Genomic DNA, 18,270 nt, shown 5'->3' on the forward strand with positions numbered 1-18,270 from the left:
CGGTTCAAGGCGTAGCATTGGAACTACTATGTTTGTTCGCGCTCTGATCTTGATATTGATTGCCAACTCGGATAGAGGAATTAAGTTGTTTCTTTTTGGGCCATCGTTCTTTGTTCTATTGGATTTGACACTTTTTGTGATCTCTAGAAGCACCAAGTTTTGGTACTATAGTCGTACTGGAGACCCTATTGAGCTGCTTAGTCTTCTCCTTTCTTTGGCTCGTGAAGGGACGGTGGACTTGTTGTTTCATTGCTCCACGGTTAGCCACCACGCTGCCCCTTTAGCCATGGCGGCGCAGCCACCGTCGTGAACCCCTGAGGCCACAACCCCAGCTTTCGTGCTCTGCCTGCACTCATGGCGCCCAGGGACGCCGCTGCACACTAGCCCGAGCCGCCCCCAAGAGAAAGGAGGCGAGCCCGGCACCGCCGTCCACCGGGCGAGCTTTACTCGCCGGCTTCCTCTGGCGGCAGTGGGGAGATGGAGCGGAAGATGGGTCAGGGGCGGGGGCTGCTAGGGTTCACCCGAGCCACCCCCTGAAGGCATCGCATGCGTCTTTCGAAAAAGAAAAATAGCAACCTGTTGGATTAGAGTTAAATACATCACGGGTGCCTCAACTTGTCCGATGCGATCACTTTGGTGCCTAAACTTGTAAAATACATGAAACTGATGCCATAACTTGTTTGAACGTTCAAATACAGTGCCTCTGTCCGTATTTGGGCATATGCAAAGCCCACATGGTGTGCCAACATGGCGTCGACCCACATGTCAATTCCTGTGAGAGGAGTGTGCTGGTTGTTTTACAAAAATTTCCTTGTACTTTAAATAATTTTCACAAAAGCTCCTGATATTTTTTATTTAAATATGCCAAACTGCATTTACCTCATCTGTCAGATCTAGGCCCTGCATGTCAGCATGTGGGATAAAATAGAGTGTAATAACAAAAAAAAATAGCGCACACCAGCAGCATTCTACTTCATTACCTCGCGCACAATGTGCACATGTGCTAACCAATAGGCCAAGAACAGTGCATTTTAAACGTGTATTTTTCCAAAAAGTCAACATATTTTTGGAAAATTCTCACTTGTATTAAGACATTGTAAACGTGTATTTGAAAAATGACCGTCACGCATTCAAAAAAAATTACAACATCTATTTCATAAAATGTTCTATATGTATTAAAATAATTATTGTGTAAAATTATTCTTACATTTCTACAAACACGTTTAACATGTTTTAACCCATTTATTGAATTTATTCTTTTTACACAATCATTTTTAATACGTATTGAACAATTTTCAAAATACAACTTTGTTGATTTTTTAATAATTATGTATTCTAAAAATACAATGAAGATACAAAATAGTTCTGGATGAAGATACAAAAAAATTAGGCAATATTTTATAATATATGTTGAACTTTTTAAATCCATATAAATTTTACAAACAGTTCGTGTTTACCTCTTCGAACTACAAATAATAAAAATAAAATAAAGATTTTAATAGACAATTGTCGCGTATTTGTATATTGGAAATTTTACATATATTGGAAATTTTACATGAAAACAATATAATGGAAATTGCAGAGCGATAGTAGACTGTATAAGTAATACGTATTAGTCTTGGCGTCTAGCGTGCGTGCTATATAACCTGGAGGTCCCAAGGTCGAAACCAATTCAATGACACAGTACTTTTTTCCTGTTATTAGCATATAGAGCAATGGCTTATTTGTGATTTTAATTAAATCTCACGTAAATTTCTGCAAAAACAACTCGTATGCATTTCACCCAGCGCAGACAACACTCACCCACTGATCTGTGGGCAGCTGCCAGTTGTCACGCCACACGGAGAGCAAATACGATGGCATATGGGCGGAGGCACCGTATATGCACCGTGCGACAAGTTATGGCATCACTTTTGTGTATTTTACAAATTTAGGCACTAAACTCAACGTAACAGACAAGTTTAGGCACTCATGATGTATTTAACTCGTTGGATTAGTAGACGAATGGACCAAACTCGAAACGAACACTTTTTGGCCTGCTTGAGGCGTACGCCTTGGTTAGAATTTGACATGCTGACAGCAGTTCAGGTGAAAACCCACAAAAAATTCCAGCATTCCAGGTGGGGAATTGGTTTTGGCAAGCCACAGTTTCAGAACAGATGGTATCTCTAGGCTAATGACACAGTACGCACCCTTTCGAGCTACCCGACACAAACGAAGTTCCTGCGCAATCTAAAGCCAAAAACCGTGCAGGAGAGCATGTGGATGGCCACATAATCTGGGAGAGCCTAGCAGATCACTATAGTTCAGTTTCTCAAGACGAGGCCTTCACCTCACACACGCTGCCCAGAGGGAGTAATGTTAGCTCAAACTGCAAATGTACAACATGGATCGACGGCTGGCTCATGTCAACGGCGAAGTCCCCGGTATTGTTTTCATCTGTGCTTCTTCTTCTCCTGTCTCAGAGGTACTGTTCATGTATCCTCGCTCGGTTCTCTTCCCACCATAGCCTAGCGTGCATCTCGCTGAACTTCTCTCGGCTGCAAGGCAGAACAAGAGACATGGAATGATTGAGCATCTTGCCATGATCATAATTCATACCCTAGATAGTAAGAACAGGGCCACTGCCACCATTTCACCAAACTTGCATTGTCAGGATTAAGTTGTTATTCTGATTTCTGACTTCTTTTTCTTCCAATTTTAGGGACTTACGGACCGCCTCGAAAACGGCTCTCGGACAAATCTCATTTACAAGGAAATGAAATAAGGGCAGGACAGAAGACAGACCTGAATCGAACACGGCGGAGTTCTCTGATGCCACCAGGCAAAGCCCGGATGGTAATATATACACCAGGCTGGTCTTCCTCAACCCATTCCCTCTCTTGGTCGCTCGCGTTGCTGATGGACACCGAGAGCTCACCGGATCTGTCGACCTCTTCTGGAGATGAACTCGTCCTCATTGACGCATCCATCGATGAGGTTTCTGTCTTGGCCCCACTTATACTTGACAGCTTTGGTGTCGATTCCAGCCCCACTGAATCATAGCACTGGTGTCCGTGGTGATGGTGGAGGCCATTAGAGTAGTGGTTAGAATGGTGCTCAAGAGAATCAGATGAAGAGTAACCCATCGCTCCGCCCCCCGATGTTGGTCTCTGTAAAGAACGAGGTACTCGCTCCTTGTCCAGTGGTGGTGTTACCGGGCTGTCCTCCTTGGAGCTCTGTAGGAAAAGAAAGGCCATGGAACAGTGTAAAGGCACTACTACAAGACAGGATTTTAGCGATTGAAACAGCTAAGGATAAATTCAGCACGTCTCACCTCATCTTCAGACTTTGGAGTAGTAGGGAGAGGAACACTTTGATGATTAAACCTCTGCACGTTGTAAAGTTCCATAACTTTGTCATAGTTTTCAGCCCACCATCTTTGCGCTTGCCATTTGTTGAACATCTCACGGCTGTCATACACCATTCCATGCAAGAAAAAGTCACAGCATGAGATACAGATGCAAACAACTTCTCACAGAGAAAGCCAGAAAGGTTAACAAGCATGCATTTTGTTTCCAGTGTTGCTGTTTGTCTATGAAGTCACTTTCCATTTAGTTTTTATATGGTCACATTTTTAGGGTTGTAGCCTGTGCAAACCCTTGCATTATACATATCACATGGAAGGAAGATCCAAACCGTCACTCTAATGTACATAATTACAGAATAAGTAGCGAATCAGTAAGCCACACTGGTATAGCTGTATAGTAACTCTACTTAATCAATGTACACAAAGCTGTGAAGAGCTAATGAATGCATGGGACTTAAGTCAGCACATGGACAACTAAGAGATATCCTCCATGATCAAGGATTATCGCAGCAGATATCCCACACGGCAGACACTAGACAGAATAGTGTTTGCTTGCAGGCCACCTGCATGGATCAAAAAAAGAAGAAGAATGGAGTTTTTGCTTTGCTACTATAACATTCCAGACCAGACAAGGGAAGTGTTTCATGTCAGCTTATAAGCCCAAAATTGATGCTATTCCTACGCATCAGTTTTTTTTTTTGGCCTAAAAAATCATGATGCCTGGCAGTACATGTAGTTCTTTTTTAATATTTTGAAAGGGTGGCAGTACATGTAGTTTTTTTAGTTCCACTTGCATCTATGCAGAGCTCTGTTTCAACACATGCATACCAACAAGTTTAGACCCCATGTTCAACTGATACAGTGAACAGCTAACCAACTTCACCTGGCAATATAAATCCAGAAGTAACAGAATATACGGAGATCCAAATTTTCCGGGTATTATGAAACACCATTTAAAAGGGGGGAAAGATGGCACGCCATTTGAAGGGAAAGCCTTAGATGGATGAAATCTCAACATAAAATTAGAAACAATCTGTAAAGCGAGAAGAACTGAAACTATTCCATCCCTCTGATAATTGTACATTATGCTGATTGTTGAAGAGGTCAAAGGGCAGGACCCACACACACAGAAGGAGATGGCCCACTGCTATCAATTTACTGTGTTGCCCATGCTCCATTCAGAAAGAAATCACAAGTGTGCAGTGGTTAAGCCAATAGGTGCATCGGCAGATCTGAAGCACATTAGTCGACTGATCCATACGTCAATGGAATGACAAGTAGTGCATCCCGTGACAACGTTGGCAATCAGACTAATGTTACTTCACAAACTACCAAGTTTTGAATTGGCCCTACTTGCCTTAGATCTAGACCCAGTGAACTAAATAAAACAACACCTGCACCCATGTTAAGGTCCAGCTAGTGTTTCGACCATAAAATACTATTTTATCCCTAATGATACTAGTGGGGACCAATCAACATAGTTGGCCACAAGGAGCTCCCCACAAGAACGTTATTTTAACAACATTACTATGTTCACAAAAAAATCTTAGAACGACTATTATAAACTCAATCCGAACACTACAAATTTATAATGAGCATATTTTCACATGCACATTTTTAAATTTATAGTGCCAGGACTAAGTTTGCAAAAGTGGTTTGTAAGATCTGATTATGAGTGTAATATTGTTGGAACTAAAACTCTACACATGAGCAAAAATGCTTCCAATTAGAGGACCATGTTGGTTGCCTCTCCTGATAAGCCCGTGCAGACAGACCCAGCTACATATCAGTAAGACCACAAGCCAAGCAAATGGCCAAAGAAAAGAGAGGATCAGAACTTTTCTGATCCAACACTCATCTTTCCATTGAAGCTTCTTTATTGACTACCCAGTTGAGAGGTAGCTTGTGGGCGTTTCAAGTCTATCCCCTGATAATACTACCTCTTCCGAGAGAGGAAGAGTCATTGCCAGCACAGCAAATGTATGGCTCTGGTAGCATAAAGTACAAATGTGCAACCTGAACTTGCCTGTCATAGTATTGGTAAGTTCAAAATTCATAACCAGTTGATACACTGGAGCTGCTACACCTCTACCATGGACAACTGACATGATCCCGTAAACTCTATAATGTATGAATCAAAATTCTAATCTGACAACTATATAACATGCATTGTGACACATCTAGAATTCAACCTGGCTGGAGCACGCCGGGGGCTAAATCTAGAGTTGACAATTAGTACCATTTTCACTGCTATTTACAATGTGCCCGATTGTTCTCGTTAGAGAACATCCAGTTGGAAAATTTAAAAGAACAAGGATTTACTAACTGTAGAACACATAATAATGGCAAAATAGGGTGGCAAATAAATCGTAGAGTAGTATGTAGTATTGCACATTAGCAAAAGTGCTGCAGTCAAGAGTCCATGTTGGATGGCTCTCCTGATAACCCGGTGTGGAGGGACCCAACTAGTACATCTCAATAAGAAGGCCACCAGCCAAGCAAATGGCCAAAGAAAAGAGAGGAGCAGAATTTTTCTGTTCCAACGTCTTTCAATTAAGCTTCTGTATTGGATACCCAGATGGGATGTAGCTTGTGGGCCTCTTTGTGTCTCTATCCCATGATAATACCACCCCTTTGGTGGAGAGGAAGCATCATCGCCAGCACAGCAGATGTATCATTTTCATAGCCTAAAGTACAAATGTGCAAGCTGGACTTGCCCCCACATAGGACTGGTAAGTTCAAAATTCATAGCAAGTTGATGCACTGGAGCTTCTATGATCTACCGGCTCCTCACACAACATGCATTCTGACACATCTAGACTTCGACCTGGCTAGAGCACGTGAGGGGTTAAATGGAGGGCCTATTCTAAAGTCAATGCGCCAGATTGTTCCCGTTCACAGCTCATCCAGTGTGTAAAATCTCAAGGGATTTACTATCTATATATAGGACACATAGCGGTGAGGAAAAAGTGTAGCACATATTTTTGTAGTGCATAATCCAAAAAGAATCCCTCTGTAAACTAATATCTTTAGTGATCTAAAACGTCTTATATTATTTTACAGAGGTAGTACTTATTTAAAAAAAGGCTTAAACAAGAGGTTAACCAAGAAAGCCTTAGGCTCAAATGTTTAACTATTCACATTAGGCATTTCTCAAAGAAAATTGTAGTAACTCTGCACTGAGTAGTAAAAAAGATGAAAGATACTAGTTGGAACTTCAATTCGTCGAGAGTTTTTCAACGCATTGCGCTTCATCCATCTGCATTTTTTTACTAAATTTAACAAAAACATTTTTCTACTCATACGCAAGAGGATCTCAAAATTTCGATCACATTTTCTGAAAATGTAAACTAAGCCAACAAGATATTTTTCCAGCCAACAATCAGAGTAATGCACTGGAGAAAAAAAAATGCAAATAATGCAGGCGCAATCGCGTGAGAGCACACACCTGAATCGGATGCGTTTGAGGTCGTTGCCACCTTGCGGCAGCGAGACGAAGGTGATGAGGACGCCGGGCTCCACCTGCGCCACCCACTCCTTGGCGTTGTCCTCCTTGCCGCCGCCGCCGCCGCCAGATGACATCCCGTCCTCCTCCTCTTCTTCCTCCTCGTCGCCGGCGGGGAAGTCGGTGCGCGCGCTCATGGATGGCGTGGCCTCCCCGCTGGAGCCGCCGCCCGCGGCGCGGCGGTAGGCGTAGTGGAAGCGGTCGGAGGCGTCGGAGCCCCGGAAGCCGCTGCCGCCGCGGTGGTGGTACGGGTGGTGGCGCCCCGAGGCCCCCGCGGAGGAGCCGGCGCAGGGCTTGCAGTGCCGGTACGCGCCCGACGCCTTGAGCGCCATGTCCTTGATCTGAACCCAAGAAAATCCCCCGTCAATTCAGTCCCACCCGATCCGATGATTACGACCTCGAGACAAGATTCCAAGACCTAAAAGGCGTAACCTTCCAGACAGATTCAGACGAATTAAAAAAATCGTCATCTCCTTTCGGCGGATGAACAGAACAAGAGAAACAGAACAAAAAATCGACATTTCAAGCAGAACTCCAGTGGCAAGAGATACAAGCACAGTCCCGAGAGCCCAACCTGGGCCGTGAGCGCCTTGATGGCCTGCCGGGTGCTGGGCGTGGCAGCGCCTCCCACGCCCGCGCCGGCATCGACGACGTCCTCGTCCTCCGGCGGCTCGTGCAGCGGCGGCACCCCGCCGCCGAGCTGCCTGGAGCAGGCGATGCACGTGAGCATCCCGCCGCCGGCGAGCGCGAGCACGCACGCCCCCTCTGACCGACGGACAGCGACAGACCCGGAAAGCGAAATCGGGAGCGGCGCGCGGCCTTAAATGGCGGGGCGGCACGTAGCGTAGCGCACGGACGGCGACACGGGCCACGACGTGGCGGAGCAAGTACACGCGCGCGCACGCACGCCCCTCCTCGCCTCCGATCTCGAGCTCGAGTTAAGGGCATTAATGGCCGGATTAGTATAGTATCGCGGTTTTAATGGCAGCAGCCGCACTGCGGCACGAGCCAAGTGGGATTTAATTTATGGAGCGGCGTCTCCACTGTGGCTCGACTGGATCGACGGACCCATCAATGTAATGTAAAGCTTCCCTGACACGCCCCTGGTGGGTGGCGGGCCCCCGAGGGGCCGCGTCCGTGTGGCCACTGGCAGGAGCAGTAGTACTCGCCATTGCCATGGCCAGCGCAGAGAGAGAGAGAGTGAGAGTGAGTAGTAGCAGCGGCAATAGTAGAGCTTTTTTGTTTGTTCGCGAGCATGTGTGTTTCGACGGGGGTTTGGGTTGGTGCTGGGTGAAAAGGGTGAGGTTCAGATATGTCGTGAGGAGTGTAATTTTTCATTGAGATTCATGTGGGCAGCGGTTTCATATGGACTCCCGGGGTTAATTTTAACTTAGGTTTCTGACTCCCAGATTCGCCTCGAGAGGCGTGCTCTCCAGCTCGAACGATCTTCTGAATCTCTTTTGCTTAAATATTCATAGGCTCATTCCCACCTTCGGCGCCTGGTTTTGGATCATCTACTACTTTGATTGCCACCGTTGCCACGATGCTTTGGGTACTTGTGCCGCTCTAGGCACCTCGGTGGATTATACGGATATAAGCAACCCACAAGAATCGACCGTTTCGAAAAGACATGCAAGCAACCTCAAAACCAATAATGTCAAGAAAAGACACCTTCCCTAGGGAAAAAAAACATGCGATTTAAGGGCATCTCCAACGCTATTAAAAAAAAGCATCTCCAACGCTGATGTTCAAACACCTCTCAACCGTCCGAACTAGGAAAGTCAGCCAATGCGGGTCCGTATCGATACGCAGAGCAGTCCGAACATACTTTCTCCCGCAAACTAGAGACAAACGTGGGACTTTACGGCCATTCGGACAGCACCCACGCGGCCACGCCCGCTTCTGTCCACTCTGGCCCACCCAAACCTCCTCCTCCCTCGTCTGCACGCGCTCCCGCACTGCGCCAGGTGCCTCCATTTATGCCGCTGGTGAGCAGCCCAGAACGAACGCGACCTCCCACTGCCTCTGCCATTGAAGCGACGCGCCGGCCGAGGGCGCCGCCTGATGAAGCTATGTACCTAGGGTAGGGTCATAGGCCTGTCCAAGATACCCTCCCAAGGACATCACCCTAAAACCAGAAGCATTCGAAGAAGAATCATCATCCACTCGACCATGGAGCGTTCCACTCGGAAGACTCGAAGTCACTCGACCATGGAGACTGTCACTCGACCGCTAGAAGATCTAAAGCCACTCCGTACTGCAACGGTCGGACATTACGTCGTAGCTTTAATGGTCATTATGTCTCTTTATTGCTAGCGTTACCAGTAACGCCCCCCTCTTGATGTACCTTAAATCCCTTGTAACGTGGGCTGGCTAGGGCCCTGGCGCACTCTATATAAGCCACCCCCTCCACATGCACAAGGGTTCGCACCCCCTGTAGCACACACGCATATAATCCAGTCGACCGCCTCCGGGCACCGAGACGTAGGGTTGTTACTTCCTCCGAGAAGGGCCTGAACTCGTAAAACTCATGCGTACAACTTCTCCATAGCTAGGATCTTGCCTCTACATCCCTACCCCCTATTCTACTGTCAGACTTAGAACCACGACAGTTGGCGCCCACCATGGGGCAGGTGTCTTAGCGACTTGTTGGAGAGGTTGCAATTTTTCCGATCCCCATCAGCATGGTTTCAGGCGGAGGATTGGCCGAGGGCCGCGAGATCCGTCTCGGCGCGCTCGTGTTCGTCGCCGACGACTCCGCTTGGCTCCAAGAGGCTCCACTCGACGGCGTCCTCCTGCGGCAGCCGTCGACTCAGTATCGGCCGGCTCCTGTGGCGTCTTCACTCCCTGCTGCCCGCCGACGCAAGCGTTCCGGTCGGTCGAGGCTCCAGCGGTGGGTGCGGCACGCGGTGGCTCGCCAGTCGGTCATCCCCCAAGTCGCGGCAATCGAGCCCGACGAAACTCTCTACGGCATGTTCGACTGGCTCCGTCGAGACTGCATCCGAGTGCGACAGCAGTGACCCCGCGGCGGAAGTCTTGATGGTCAATGGACCACGTAGTCCACCTGGCTTCCCCCGCGACGACGGTGGTGACGGCGGAGGCGATCCGTCGCGTGTCCACGAGGAGTACCTCCCCGAGCCCCTCTCTTCGCAGCAGAGGGAAGAGCTTCGTCGCCGTAATATGGATGCACTTCACACTCCAATCGTTGGAGAAACCCCCGAGGCCCGGGCCTTGGAGGAGGCGCGCTTGGCCAACTTGGCTGAACGCACTCGACTGGAGAACCTCCAGCACGCACTCGATGAGCGTGCTCGGCAGCGGGTTCCTGAGTCCAGTCGACGACAACTTTTCCGCCTCCGACTCAGGTATATCAAACTCCGATCCAGAATCTCACAGCTGCGGCCCGAATAGCAGAGTCGATTCAGCCTTCCCAGTCGGAGGCTGGTAGAGGTTTGATGCAGATCCGAGCTTTGCTCCAGGCGGCGGGGGAGCAGAACACAGCAGTGTCACAGTCTCGGAACAGGATTCATAGTAGATCTGTAATGGCAGACACAGTTCAGTCGGCTCACAGCCCAAGATCGCCTCCAAGGCGTGAGGGACGTGGAGACCGACAGGATCAGTACAGAAACCGTGAGCAGTATGATCGACGTCGAGTACCCACACCTTCCCCAAGGAGTGGGTCATACGCACCTCAGCAACACGATGACAGACGCCCTCACAGTGGTGGGCGAAGGATTCCAGTCGACCCCCGGGAGCCGGGCTTTGACGCGAGATCCATTCTTGTTCAAGGTCTGGTTGACAGGAACAGGGCACACAGAGATGGCCACGATAGAGATTATCCGACGGACAACAGAGTGCATGTTTCAGGCCCCGGGTGTTTCAGCAGAGCCATCAAAGCAGCAGTGATTCCTCCCAACTTCAGGTTGGCGACTGGAGTCAGCAAGTTCACTGGTGAATCCAAGCCTGACACTTGGTTAGAGGACTACCGAGTGGCTGTGCAGATTGGTGGTGGCAATGATGAAGTGGCCATGAAGCACCTTCCTCTGATGTTGCAGGGCTCGGCCAGAGCGTGGTTGAATCAGTTAGCACCCGGCAGTATTTATAGTTGGGAAGAACTTGCCCGAGTGTTTGTTAGAACATTTGAAGGTACATGCAAATGACCAGCAGGGCTAACAAAGCTACAATCTTGTGTGCAGAAGCCGAATGAAACCTTGAGGGATTATATCCAGAGATGGATCACGTTGCACCACACGGTGGAAAATGTGTCAGGTCACCAAGCAGTTTGTGCCTTCAAGGAAGGTGTCAAATATCGAGAGTTGAATCTGAAGTTTGGTCGGACCGGAGATATGTCTCCGAGTCGAATGATGGAGATTGCCACCAAGTATGCCAATGGTGAAGAGGAGGATCGGCTCCGGAGTGGCAAGCACAAAACAGTCGCCCACGAAACCGGAGGAGGGAACTCCAGTCGAAAGCAGAAGCGCAAAGCCGAGCCAGCTGCTCCTGGAGAAGCCTTAGCCGTGACTCAAGGAAAGTTCAAGGGGAAGCCCAAAGGATCGTGGAACCCCAAGAAAATAAAAGATCAAGACGAAAATGATGTGTTGGATTTGCCATGCCACATTCACACCAAAAAAGATGAAGAGGGTAATCTCATTTACCCGAAGCATACCACTCGACAGTGTCGGCTCCTAATCCAGCAGTTCCGAGAGAAACAGCCCAAAGAAAAGGAAAAAGAGTCGGACAAAGTTGAGGATAAAGAGGAAGATGATGATGGTTACCCCCACGTCAATTCCACTCTGATGATTTTTGCTGATGTTGAGAGCAAGAGTCGACTGAAACTCATCAACAGAGAAGTAAACATGGTCGCTCCGGCGACACCCAGTTATTTGAAGTGGTCTCAGACTGCCATTACGTTCGACCAGTCCGATCACCCAGCGCACATAGCCACCCCTGGGAGGCAAGCGTTGGTGGTCGACCCAGTTGTCGAAGGCACTCGGATGACTAAGGTTCTGATGGATGCTGGCAGTGGCTTGAATATATTGTATGCAGAGACCTTGAAGGGAATGGGCATTCCGATGTCCAGACTCAGTGAAAGCAATATGAGTTTCCATGGGGTTATTCCTGGCAAGAAGGCTGAGTCACTCGGCCAGATCGCCCTTGATGTGGTTTTCGGTGATTCCAAGAATTACCGCAAAGAAAAGTTGACGTTTGAAGTCGTGGATTTCCAGAGTGCTTATCATGCTATACTCGGCAGGCCAGCTTATGCACGTTTTATGGCTCGACCATGTTACGTGTACCTCAAATTGAAGATGCCTGGTCCTAGAGGAGTGATCACTATCTCTGGCAATCGGAAGAAGGCAGAAGAGTGCTTCCAGAAGGGCTCAAAGATCGCCGATGCACAAATGGCAGTAGTAGAATTGCAGGAGTATCAAAAGAATGCAGATCCGAGTGATTTGTTGCGAGCTAAGAAGCCTACCACATATTCTGCATTCCAGTCGTCTAGTGAAACGAAGCCGATTCAGATTCACCCGACCGACCCCAATGCTGCTCCGACTCACATTTCGACAACACTCGACTCCAAATAGGAAGAAGCGCTCATCCAGTTCCTTCGTGAGAACTGGGACATCTTTGCATGGAAACCTTCTGACATGCCGGGTGTTCCCAGGGGGTTGGCTGAGCACCGTTTGCGAGTAGACCCAAAAGTGAAACCAGTCAAAGAACATCTTCGACGGTCCGCCGTACAGAAGAGAAAAGCAATTGGTGAAGAAGTGGCTCGGCTCCTAGCAGCTGAGTTTATCCGAGAGATTTACCACTCCGAGTGGCTAGCCAATGTTGTCATGGTCCCCAAGAAGGACGACTCACTTCGCATGTGCATTGACTTCAAGCATATCAATCGGGCCTACCCGAAAGATCACTTTCCTCTCCCCCGCATCGACCAAATAGTCGACTCGACTGCAGGGTGTGAGCGCTTGTCCTTTTTGGACGCCTATTCCGGGTATCATCAGATCCGACTGTATGGACCCGATGAGATAAAAACAACTTTCATCACTCCATTTGGGTGCTTCTGTTATGTCACCATGCCATTCGGCCTGAAGAATGCTGGAGCCACATTCATGAGGATGATTCAGAAGTGTTTACTCACTCAAATCAGTCGGAATGTGGAAGCATACATGGATGACACTGTGCTCAAGTCACGTAAAGGTTCCGACCTGCTGGCTGACCTTGCTGAAACTTTTTCCAAAACCTCAGAAGATATGATATCAATCTTAATCCATCAAAGTGCACATTCGGAGTTCCGGGCGGAAAATTACTCGGCTTCCTCGTTTCCGAACGGGGGATCGACGCTAACCCAGAGAAAGTTGGTGCCATTCTTCGAATGAAACGCCCTGTGGGGTGCACGATGTCCAGAAGCTTACAGGTTGTTTGGCCGCCTTAAGTCGATTCATTTCTCGCCTCGGTGAAAAGGCATTGCCTCTTTACCGACTGATGAAGAAGTCTGATAAGTTCGAATGGACTCCTGAAGCTGATGCAGCATTTGCAAAGCTCAAAGCCCTGCTTTCCACCCAGACGGTGCTTGCTGCCCCAATCAGCAAAGAGCCGTTACTGCTTTACATTGCAGCCACTGGACAAGTTGTCAGTACAGTACTTACGGTCGAGCGGGAAGAAGAAGGAAAAGCCTATAAAGTTCAGCGCCCAGTATATTATGTTTCTGAAGTTTTGGCTCCATCAAAGCAAAGATATCCACATTATCAGAAGCTTGTTTATGGGATTTATATGACCACGAAGAAGGTTGCACACTATTTCTCTGACCACTCCATTACAGTCGTCAGCGACGCTCCATTATCAGAGATTCTGAACAACAGAGATGCAACTGGTCGAGTGGCAAAGTGGGCGATTGAACTCCTTCCCTTGGATATCAAGTTTGAGGCAAAGAAAGCTATCAAGTCCCAAGCAATAGCAGATTTCCTCACCGAGTGGATCGAACAGCAACCGCCGACTCAAGTCCACTCGGAGCACTGGACCATGTTCTTTGATGGCTCCAAGATGCTGAACGGTTCTGGTGCTGGGGTGGTACTGGTATCCCCCCAAGGAGACAAGCTCAGATATGTTCTCCACATTCACTTTGATTCCTCCAATAACGAAGCGGAATATGAAGCACTCTTATATGGGTTATGTATGGCCATCTCACTCGGCATCCGTCGCCTCATGGTCTACGGCGACTCAGATTTGGTAGTCAATCAAGTGATGAAGGAGTGGGACGTCACAAGCCCAGCTATGACTGGTTACTGCAATGCGGTGAGGAAGTTGGAAAAGAAGTTTGAGGGGTTAGAGCTCCATCATATACCCCGACTGAAAAATCAAGCAGCCGATGATTTGGCAAAGATAGGTTCCAAGAGAGAAGCCATTCCCAGCAATGTGTTTTTGGAACACATTCATACACCTTCAGTTCAAGAAGATCCTTTCACTGAAGAGCCCCCGCAGCCTAAGAGTGCTACAGATCCGACCGAAGTCGAGGTCCCAGCCGTGGTCGACCTGATCATGGAGGTTTTAGTCATCACTCCCGACTGGACAGTGCCATATATTGCGTATATCCTTAGGAAGGAACTCCCAGAGGATGGAGAGGAGGCTCGATAGATCGTCCGTCGGTCCAAAGCCTTTACTATGATAAGAGGACAGCTGTTTAGAGAAAGTGTGACTGGAGTCAGCCAGAAATGCATAACGCCAGAAGAAGGTCGAGTGATCCTCAACGATATCCACTCGGGGACCTGTGGCCACCATGCGTCCTCTCGGACCATTGTGGCCAAAGCATACCGAGCTGGATTTTATTGGCCACGAGCAAATGAAATGGCGAAAGATATAGTTGACAAATGTGAAGGCTGCCAGTTTTACTCTAATATGTCCCACAAGCCTGCGTCAGCCCTGAAGACCATTCCACTCGTCTGGCCCTTTGCTGTTTGGGGATTGGATATGGTTGGACCGCTGAGGACTGGTAGGAGCGGCTTCACTCATGTGCTTGTAGTAGTCGACAAGTTTACCAAATGGATTGAAGCCAAGCCTATCAAGAATCTTGAAGCCAGTACCGCCGTCAGCTTCATCAGAGAGTTGACATTCAGATATGGGGTTCCGCACAGCATCATCACTGACAACGGGTCGAACTTCAATTCTGATGAGTTCAGAGCCTTCTGCGCTTCCCAAGGCACACGAGTCGACTATGCTTCAGTCGCCCACCCCCAGTCGAATGGACAAGCAGAAAGAGCAAATGGCTTGATTCTCAAAGGACTGAAACCCCGACTGATGCGTGATCTCAAGCACGCAGCAGGCGCCTGGGTCGATGAACTTCCATCAGTTCTTTGGGGATTGAGGACAACTCCCAATCGGTCGACTGGCCGAACTCCATTCTTCTTGGTCTATGGACTTGAAGCTGTTCTACCGAGTGACTTGCTTCGCAATGCACCCCGAGTTGAGCTCTTCTCTGAAGATGAAGCAGAACAGGCCCGACAGGACGCAGTCGATCTCCTAGAGGAGGAAAGAGAGATGGCCTTAATCCGGTCGACCATTTATCAGCAAGACTTGCGTCGATTCCACGCCAGAAACGTGAAGGGCCGAGCCTTTCAAGAGGGAGACTTGGTTCTTCGAGTGGATCAGCAGAAACCACACAAGCTCGCCCCTGCTTGGGAAGGTCCCTTCATTGTCACCAGAGTTCTCCACAATGGAGCATACCATCTTTACAATGTTGAGCATCAGAAAGACGAGCCACGGGCTTGGAATGCGGAGCTGCTCCGCCCCTTTTATACTTAAGTACTCATTCGGATGAGATGTAATAAGAAATACCTTTGTAGTTTGTTTATCAAAGACAGGAGCTTTACAGTCTTCTTAAATGATTGTTGTTGCTTTTGTTTGCGTCCGAAATCCCCCAGTGGGTGACTTAGCCGCGAATCCGTTTCGCCTAAGTTTGAAAAATCCTATCGAGTGATGAGCAAGCCTCTCACTCGGGGGCTTAGCTGCAGTCCAGTACTCGCCTAAGTTTGAGAAATCCTACCGAGTGATGAGCAAGCCTCTCACTCGGGGGCTTAGCTGCAGTCCAGTACTCGCCTAAGTTTGAGAAATCCTACCGAGTGATGAGCAAGCCTCTCACTCAGGGGCTTAGCTGCAGTCCAGTACTCGCCTAAGTTTGAAAAATCATACCGAGTGATGAGCAAGCCTCTCACTCGGGGGCTTAGCTGCAGTCCAGTACTCGCCTAAGTTTGAAAATTCCTACCGAGTGATGAGCAAGCCTCTCACTCGGGGGCTTAGCTGCAGTCCAGTTGTAACACCCCAAAATTTTGACCTTGTTTTATTAATTAAAATTTTGCCAGGAAATTAAATTTTTATTTTTTCTGGATTTCTCCTTTGATTTCAGAACCCCTCTTCTCTTTAATATTGTGGGTTTTTACCTCAAGTGGAAACTTTCCAAAAATATTTTTGGACTTGTATGCCCTTTTTATAAAAACAATTCTTTATCAGTAGATTTTTTTTGCATAATTATTTTTCATGAACTTTATTCTTTTAAAATGAACTTTCATTAATTTGGAGCTCCTTTTGCACTGCAACCATTTGATAAATGCTTTTAAAAATTTCACCAAAATTTGGGGTTGTCATGTGAGGTTTCCCCATCACTTTTATGCAAAAATATCTTTTGGTCATTGGAGATTTTGAGCTCTACATCAATTTTTCAAATCTGGTCCAGTGGGTGTTTTTGCACTACAACCTATTTTAATATTGTTCTAAAAATTCTTCCAAGTGTTTGGGGATGTGAGGAGATGCATATAATGCAACTTCATGCAAAAACCCAGTGATGTTTTTGATGGGAATCATAGCATAATTTTAAAATTTTCCTACGTTCACCAAGATGCATCTATGGAGTATACTAGCAACGAGGGGAAGGGAGTGCATCTACATACCCTTGTAGATTGCGAGCGGAAGCGTTCCAATGAACGTGGATGACGGAGTCGTACTCGCCGTGATCCAAATCACCGATGACCGAGTGCCGAACGGACGGCACCTCCGCGTTCAACACACGTACGGTGCAGCGACGTCTCCTCCTTCTTGATCCAGCAAGGGGGAAGGAGAGGTTGATGGAGATCCAGCAGCACGACGGCGTGGTGGTGGATGTAGCGGGTCTCCGGCAGGGCTTCGCCAAGCTTCTGCGAGAGAGAGAGAGGTGTTGCAGGGGAGGAGGGAGGCGCCCAAGGCTGTAGGTTGCTGCCCTCCCTCCCCCCCTTTATATAGGCCCCTGGGGGGGTGCGCCGGCCCTGGAGATGAGATCCAAGGGGGGGGGGGGCGGCGGCCACAAGGGGGGGAAGGGGTTGCCTTGCCCCCCAAGGCAAGGGGGAACTCCCCCCCAGGGTTCCCAACCCTAGGCGCATGGGGGGAGGCCCAAGGGGGGCGCCCCAGCCCACTAAGGGCTGGTTCCCTTCCACTTTCAGCCCACGGGGCCCTCCGGGATAGGTGGCCCCACCCGGTGGACCCCCGGGACCCTTCCGGTGGTCTCGGTACAATACCGGTAACCCCCGAAACTTTCCCGGTGGCCGAAACTGGACTTCCTATATATAATTCTTCACCTCCGGACCATTCCGGAGCCTCTCGTGACGTCCGGGATCTCATCCGGGACTCCGAACAACTTTCGGGTTTCCGCATACATATATCTCTACAACCCTAGCGTCACCGGACCTTAAGTGTGTAGACCCTACGGGTTCGGGAGACATGCAGACATGACCGAGACGCCTCTCCGGTCAATAACCAACAGCGAGATCTGGATACCCATGTTGGCTCCCACATGTTCCACGATGATCTCATCGGATGAACCACGGTGTCGAGGATTCAATCAATCCGTATGCAATTCCCTTTGTCAATCGGTATGTTACTTGCCCAAGATTCGATCGTCGGTATCCCAATACCTTGTTCAATCTCGTTACCGGCAAGTCTCTTTACTCGTACCGCAATGCATGATCCCGTGACTAACGCCTTAGTCACATTGAGCTCATTATGATGATGCATTACCGAGTGGGCCCAGAGATACCTCTCCGTCACACGGAGTGACAAATCCCAGTCTCGATCCGTGCCAACCCAACAGACACTTTCGGAGATACCCGTAGTGCACCTTTATAGTCACCCAGTTACGTTGTGACGTTTGGCACACCCAAAGCACTCCTACGATATCCGGGAGTTGCACGATCTCATGGTCTAAGGAAAAGATACTTGACATTGGAAAAGCTCTAGCAAACGAAACTACACGATCTTTTATGCTATGCTTAGGACTGGGTCTTGTCCATCACATCATTCTCCTAATGATGTGATCCCGTTATCAATGACATCCAATGTCCATAGTCAGGAAACCATGACTATCTGTTGATCAACGAGCTAGTCAACTAGAGGCTTACTA

The 18,270-nt window shown here is 48.4% G+C and overlaps 1 protein-coding gene across 1 annotated transcript; it reads right to left on the reverse strand.

The window, feature by feature from the left end:
- Positions 1-2,058: 2,058 nt before the first annotated feature.
- Positions 2,059-7,847, reverse strand: LOC109745767 (protein Brevis radix-like 1). Its single transcript, XM_020304881.4, has 5 exons — positions 7,429-7,847; positions 6,798-7,195; positions 3,317-3,452; positions 2,788-3,218; positions 2,059-2,540 (listed from the first exon to the last, which is right to left on the reverse strand). Exons 1-5 carry the CDS (start codon positions 7,582-7,584, stop codon positions 2,462-2,464), a joined length of 1,200 nt encoding a protein of 399 aa, XP_020160470.1. The 5' UTR covers positions 7,585-7,847; the 3' UTR covers positions 2,059-2,461.
- Between the last annotated feature and the right edge of the window lie 10,423 nt (positions 7,848-18,270).

The sequence above is a fragment of the Aegilops tauschii genome, chromosome 5 (assembly GCF_002575655.3).
Source record: "Aegilops tauschii subsp. strangulata cultivar AL8/78 chromosome 5, Aet v6.0, whole genome shotgun sequence".
Taxonomy (NCBI): Eukaryota; Viridiplantae; Streptophyta; class Magnoliopsida; order Poales; family Poaceae; genus Aegilops; species Aegilops tauschii.

Coding starts and splice junctions, on each gene's coding strand:
- LOC109745767 (XM_020304881.4), bottom strand. CDS start 7,584: ATGCTCACGTGCATCGCCTGCTCCAGGCAGCTCGGCGGCGGGGTGCCG. Junction 7,196..7,428: donor TCAAGGCGCTCACGGCCCAG/GTTGGGCTCTCG, acceptor TCTTGGGTTCAG/ATCAAGGACATGGCGCTCAA. Junction 2,541..2,787: donor CTCCGCCGTGTTCGATTCAG/GTCTGTCTTCTG, acceptor TCTGCCTTGCAG/CCGAGAGAAGTTCAGCGAGA.